General features: G+C 55.0%; 1 protein-coding gene across 1 annotated transcript in view; it reads left to right on the top strand.

Moving 5' to 3' along the window:
• Positions 1-3199, top strand: part of Capn9 (calpain 9) — a 22728-nt gene extending 19529 nt beyond the window's left edge. The window contains exon 10 of the mRNA XM_055617569.1: positions 3159-3199. Within this exon, the coding sequence (XP_055473544.1) occupies positions 3159-3199 (41 nt within the window). The remainder of the gene's footprint in view (positions 1-3158) is intronic.
• Positions 3200-6972: the final 3773 nt, after the last annotated feature.

The following is a 6972-nucleotide window of genomic DNA, read 5'->3' as shown; positions in this document are numbered from 1 at the left end:
CTGGCCTTCCTGGGCAATGCAACTGCGTGCATGTTCCATGCGGACATACATGGCAGCAAAACATATAAACCCATAAAACAAAATTAAAAAATTTAAAAACAAAAACGATAAAATGGAATGAATAAAACAAGGAGTTGCCTGAGATAAATGAGCAGGGCCTGAGGCCTGGCTGGAGTGGCAGAAAGACATTAGAAGTCTGGTCTGTTTGCATCCAAATCTGTGCTTTTTCTCCTCAGCTTCCAGAGTAAATGCAACCCCTCAGCCCAGCGCCTCCCTAGTCTTTAGCTTGCATTGTCCAGAATCTCTAAGAAAAGAACTTACCTTGGGCCACAGATGGGAAACTGAATGGCCAGTTGCCAAACAGCCTGGTTGAAAAATTACATGACTGATAGGGGTTAACTGGGGACACTGTTAGCCAGACATGGTCGCTGGCCTTAGAACTGGAACATGGCGGATGTGAAGGCTATGCCAGGTTCTTATGGAACCTGTCCTCCCCAGCATGGCCAGGTGGCTCAGGAGCGCACAGCGGCGTCTCTTGGCCCGCCAGTTCCTGGAGCTTCCAGCCATCTTAGCGCAGTCCCGTTGGGCTCTGGCACCAGCCAGTGGGACGCAATGGAGGACTGAGGAGACCTTATTCTCCTTGGATCCTGCCGTGAGAACGTGCTCACTGAGTTGGCTCTCCTGCTGGGGAACAAGAGAGGCAGACAGCCTTTGCTCTTATGTCCCATGCCCGCTGACTGGACACATGAGCCACTCTGGAGACATGGAGAGTCATTGGAGGTCCTCAGGCCCTGACCCCCAGAGAGCGAACTCAATGGTGGCTTGTTTCTAGCTGTGGGACTCTGGGCTGCTCTGTAAAGTGTTTTGAAGCAATAGAAATGGATACATTAGGGAGATATCACTGTTTCCGTTTATCTCAGGGAGGCGAGGGTGACAGAAAACCGGGGCAGGGAGGGAAGAGTCAAGGTTTTACAAGCCAGAGCAGGCTGGCAGAAAAGCGCGTGTGCTTCAGTAGTGTGTGAAGCCCACGGCCAGCGTGACAGGGTCGGGCCGTCCAAGAGAGTCCTCTGGCTTACCTGGCTCTGCTAGGCTCCAGCTGCTTGCAGGGTATCAGCTAATAGCCTGAGAGTAGAATAAAAACCCCACCTCATGCCCACAATGCCAATCCAGCAGGCCCACATGTTGGAAGTGTGTGAGGAGCTGTCTTGGGGTAGGAGTGGGACTGTGATGTGTAACCAGGGTGCAGGCAGGCCAGCCCTAGCCTGGTGGAGAAGCCGCCCGTCTGCGGTGGCTCGGCCTCACCTAGGAGGAGGACACCGGCCGATGGAGGGACGCGTCCTATGATGAGGTCAATAGCAGGCATCCCACGCTTCTGCTTCCGCCACCCAGCCCCAGACTCCATGTCTATTTGTTAGCACATTCTGAGGCTTGGATCTCCCCCAGACAAGAGGGCTGGAGGGAGCCTGGCCTGGTGGTGCCAGCTACTTAGGAAACTGAGGCAAGAGGATCACTAACTCGAGGCCAGCCTGAGCAACTCACCGAGGCCTTCTATCAAAGTTAGAAACAAAGACTTCCGGGAACGCAGCTCAGCGTAGAGAATTTGCACAACCCTCGGTGCCCAGGTCTGCAAAAACCAATGAAGAATAAGCCACCTGAACTGAAACCTCACAGCAGGACCCAGACCACAGGCTCCCTCCACTGTGGCCACCATGAAAATCTCTGCCTTTCACTAGTGTGTACGTGACGTGTGTATGGGGGTGGATGTGTGAAAATGTGGAGGGTGGAACAGGGAACCAGGTATCTTCTGTCAATATCTGTGTTTGTTATCCTACTTGAGGGTCACAACCTGCGCCCCCAAGTTAGGTCTGGCAGCCCCTCCTCAAGAAGCCAGCTGAAAGAAAGAAAGCGGAAAAAGAAGGTTTATTGAAGGTTGGGAAGAGGGGCAAAGAGACACACCAAGCCCCGTGTGCCCCAAGCCCAACCTCGTGGACTTGAAGTGAGATCAGAGTTTAGCTAGATGGCCAAGGACATGCTTATGTAAGTGCCCGCACCGAGGTGTGGTCTGCCCAGCACCGAGCCGCCGTCCTGTGGATGCCAGTCTCACTCTGTCGGGTGGTCTGATAAGCTGTTAAGAGCTTGTGGACTTTCCCTCCTGGAGGTGAGCGTCCCTCCAGCCGCTGTCTTTCCTGCCAGGCGGCCTTCGTTACTGCCTTGAGACACAGATCTTCAGGCTTGGAAAGCAGGCACTCTTCCGACCAGCCCAGCTCCCCAAACCCACTGCTCATTATTACGTGTCTGTCTGATTGGCCTTCTGAGGGCAGGTGGCCGAGCCTCGCTTATTAGGGCGATGATACCCAGGGCCTGGCTGTCACAAGCCTTCTCCAGCTCTGGGTCCTGGGGCCTCTGAAGTGGTCGGGGGCAGAGCTGTGCCCACGCTGCCTGCTCTGCCTCGTGGCTCAGAGGGCCAGCTGTCCCCCATGTGTGCTCCCGGAGCCACTGGAGCAGACAACCCTCCTTCAGCATCGTCTCTGGCTCGGGCATCTCTGATCGGAGCCAGCTGGTACAGCATCTCCTGCTTCTAGGCGCATCTGGCCCAGTTTTGACACCCAAAGAGGTGACTGCTGCCAGAGCAGTGGGGCCTGTTGCTGGGGGAGGGGAAAAGGCCACCTGCGATCTTTTTTTCACACTAGTGACAGACACTGGCTCCTAGAGACTGAGGGTTGGTTTGTCGGTTTCTCCTACAAAAGCTTGTCTTTCTCTGCTCTTCAGCATCGGGCAGAAATTTAGGAACAGGCTGTTTGAGGCCAGGAAAGTCAGCTTCCCACGCTGGGCGGGCTGACTTCTCCCTCTGAGAGCGGAGTCCTTGTATGTCTGGGACTTCCTTACTTAAGTGTGTTATTAGCCTAAGCAGCCCAAAAAGACAGGCTCAACTACCATCCTCAGTTGCCAATGACACAGGCAAGGCAGAGTGAAAGGCAGCTAAAGGAGATTTAATCCCGGTGGCCACACTGGAAGAGGAACAGATAAAGAGGCCCGGTGACCAAGCCTGTCTCTGGAATACTGGTGGGAGGGTTAGGTTGAAGTGGAGGATGGGAGCTAAGTGGCCCTGACTGGGGTGTGGTCCTGCTCATCTCTGACCATCCTTGTCTTGGCTCCAGTCTCTTTCGAGGTGGCCCAACAGTTTATCAGAACTGTGTGAAACCTCTCTTAGAGACAAGCTCCCCCTCTGCCTGGCACCAGGCTTTAGTCCTTTCCTCCCTCAGCGTCAGACTCTTGGGGAAATGCCAGTTCTCTGGCACCCAGCGTTTCAACAGCCTGACAGACAAAGGGGTGAGGGTGGGAGGCACAGTCTCTGTGGAGTATCCGAATTCCTGCCAGAACCGCTAAAAAACCCTGAGAACTGGGTCCCACCCTCTGGGAACTGCGGCGGGCAAGCACTCACAGACCCTTTCAGAGAACCCCTGGGGGCTGCAGGTGACTCTGCCCTGTCCCTCGAGCTGTTCATCTGCCGGCCAAGACCAGCCCCCCCCCCCATTCTGATGAGTCCTTTCTCAGCATACTGCTCCCATTGCTTGACTCATGCAGAGCTTTCTGGGTCTGGCAACCCGGCGACTGCCCTGGGGATGCTGTCCACTCAGCTTCACCCCACCCCCACCCCCAAGAGCCCAGCCAGGCCTAACTCTCACTCCGCCCCACTTCAGGCTGGCGGCCTGAGCCTCCAGGAGGAGGCAGATCAAGGTCCACCGAGGCCTAGACACGGCAGGCTGGGCTATGGGCGTTGGCCCCACCATAGAGAACAGCACGCCTTGCCCTTGACAGACGTCAGCCGCAGGGTCCCTGGGAAGTTCCAGTGTAAACAATGGAACGTTTTTCCGTTTAAACTGAACCGAAGCAGGGTCACGAGGGAGGCAGAGAAGGAGAGAAGGGCATTTTCCTCCTCCGTTATTACCTCCACCCCTCTAAGCAGCACCCCACTTCCTAACACCATCTTAGGACTGGTGCCTTGTCTCTGTGGCACACATCGCTCTGAGCACCCAGAGGAGCCCAGGCGCCTTCCTACTCCTGCTGTGGAGATGGAGATGCTCTCGCCGCCCCCCCCCCCCGTCCCTCCTGCCTCCCTGCTGTGGACATGGCCCAGTGAGCCTCCGCCACACCACACGGAGAAGGATGGGACCTCCCGAGACAGCCTTCAGCAGCAACCTTGAAAAGAGAGCTACCATGTGTGACAGCTTTCTAGTGCCTGGAGAGACCCCAGCCCCGGAGCACACATTCCAACGGACAAGCAGGCAAAGGGGCACTGTACCACACCCAGGGCAACCGTGCAGTGGAACATGACTTGTCGTTCTGACCCTAAAGCAGAGACTGCTGTCAGTTGGTCTGGGCTAAAATCCAAACCAGAACATTCAAAAATAGACAAAGCGTGAGTCACCAGTGATGTTTGGAGGCAGAGAGTTTGCCGAGAAGAAACCCAGCTGGCCGGTGACAGGGACCCGGCAGGCCCTGTCCAGCTGAGTCCTTAGCAGCAATCTGTGCTTCTCACTTGTGTTGGCTGCAAAGGCGGTTTTGCCACGGTGGTGCCGTGTGTTACTCTGAAGGCTGGATGTCACAGAGTCCCAAGGCGAGGAGGCCTCCAGGGAGCCTGATGTCAGGCTGCCTCAACACCAGGCCACACAGCCTGATGGGAACGCTGATGTGTGCCGGCTGTGTGGCTGCGTTTTAGTCACATTCATTCCTCTGGTTCTCACCCTGGCCCATGTCACAGAGCTGCTGCTTCCTATATAATACGGGTAAAGAAGCCTGGGGAAGGGGAGCTGAGACCCCAGGCAGCTTACCAAGGAACAGTGGAGACCAAAACCCTTCTATCAGCCATTGAGTAACACTTGTCACCCAATGACGGTACAACCCAGGCCAGAGCAGCGCTGCAAGCAGCATTGCGGAGTGACAGGAGCAGGGTCTCAAAGACCCGGGTCACTGATGTCAAGGGGCAGAGGAGGAAAATGTCCCAGAAGCACAGCCTACAGAGTCTAAGGATCACAGAATGCCAAATCAGCTCTACCGTCTCCACATAGAGGAAGCGGTCACGTGGTTCCCAGGGAGATGGACAGCTCGGCTTGCTTCCAGTGAGCCATGAAGGAGGGCCCTCCTCCCACCATCTCACAGGTGAGTGATGAGCAAGAAAGCCAGAGAGGAGTCAGAATACAGGGGCAGGAGCAGAGAGTTCAACCTCCCATGAGCCCCTCCAGTGTCTGTGGGTCAGGCGGGCTGCCCTCCACTCTGTCTGTGCCCCCCTTTTGCTCTCTGCTTTAGAGCACCAGCCTTTTCTGAGGAAAAGCCAGTGGGCCTCGGGGGTGAGACGTGGGGGGAACCCGCTATTTCTCTATAGAGTCCACGCTTGGGAAGCCAGGGTAGAACACAGCAACCACCGCAGGAAGCCTGCAGCCAAGGAGGCCTCCAGAGGGCAGACAACAGCAGGGCCCGAAGTGGCATAGAGAGGTACAGGAGGCCTGAGCTGGTGAGGGGCAGGCGGGACCCTGGAGGCGGAGGAGAGCGCTTTCTCACTCCATCTGAGGTGAGAGCTGGAGTTTGCATTGACAGTGACATCTGGCCAGGCGGTGGTGGCACATGCTTTTCACCTCAGCACTCGGGGATGCAGAGGCAGGTGGATCTCAAGGCCAGCCTGGTCTACAGAACGAGCTCCAGGACAGCCAGGGCTACACAGAGAAACCCTGTCTCAAGAAGAAAAAAAAAAGACATCTGAAAATTCTCCAAGTACGCTTGGCAATTTATCACCCTGCTTCAAAACAGGAGCAGACTAATTAACTAGGCTACATATTGAATTTCTTCCTCCTCAAAACAGCAACTCACCCCAACTGTACTCCCTCAGCAGCGAACGTCAAGGGATTTGACATTTGCTCTGGGACCACTGCACTACGAACCTGTCTTTGGGAAGTCTGTCTGTCACTCTTGTCACCCGAGAGCCCTATAATCCCTCTGAAAGGTCACAGTGACACACAGGGGCGCTTTTGCTTTCTCCATGCTAAAGGCATATTTCTTCTGCATATGTATGGTAGGAGGGAACGCGCCTCTGTACATTGTCAGCCGCTCAGCGTGTGCACAATGCTAACGGTTTGCATTGAGAGGAAGCAGGCTCACTGGCTGTGGGAAGGTGCAACCCAGCTGCCCAGAGACAATGGTTAGGACCAAGAGCAGCAGATACAGCAAGAAAAGCTTGCGCACATGTGCTCCGGAGCCATGGCTGGCCACCTGAAACCTAATACCTGGCGGCCTTTGATGCCCTCCCCCAAAGCCTGCGGGCTGGCCGTGAGCTGCAGAGACGTGTTTAGGTGTTGGCACACTGCCTTCTCAGGCCCCTGGCTCGCTGAACAAAACTCAGCTTCAAGATTGACTGCTGCCTCTGCCCACAGGCATTTGTGGTGACAGGCAGCACCAACTCTGGGGATCTGGCTACATCTCTGGGACAGTCATCTGTCTGCTGGGCAGGGGCACCTGGGCCGTCACCTCCATGGCTCCAGAATGGATGGCTGCTGCAGGATATTTGATCCCACTGTGAACTGAAAAAATGTGAATTGTAAAACCCGGTTTATTGTTCGGTGTGGTTGAGCCCTAGCACACACCTTTAACCCATGAACTTTCTGCTTATTGTAAACAGGTGATTATGGTGTTCTCCCAGCCCTAGCACACAACTTTAATCCTACAGCTTTCTGTACACAGGATTTAATAATGCTAACCCTAGGTCAAGAGTTGGAGCAAGAAACCAACTGACAGGGATTAAAGAGCAGGAGGGACTTTGAGAAGAGGTGCGTTTAAGACAGTGTGGAGAAGAAGGGGCTTTAGCTCTCTGGCTTTTGGGGCCTTTGGGATTTTGAGCTATTAAGCCTTTGCCCTTGGGTTTTTTGTTCTTTTCCTCTTCGGCTGTCAGCTGAGCTAGTGAGTATTCTGGGCTTTTCCCAT

Source organism: Psammomys obesus, unplaced genomic scaffold, assembly GCF_907164565.1.
Source record: "Psammomys obesus unplaced genomic scaffold, mPsaObe1.curated_primary_1811, whole genome shotgun sequence".
Lineage (NCBI taxonomy): Eukaryota > Metazoa > Chordata > Mammalia > Rodentia > Muridae > Psammomys > Psammomys obesus.
This window is presented reverse-complemented; position numbering and strand designations above follow the sequence as displayed.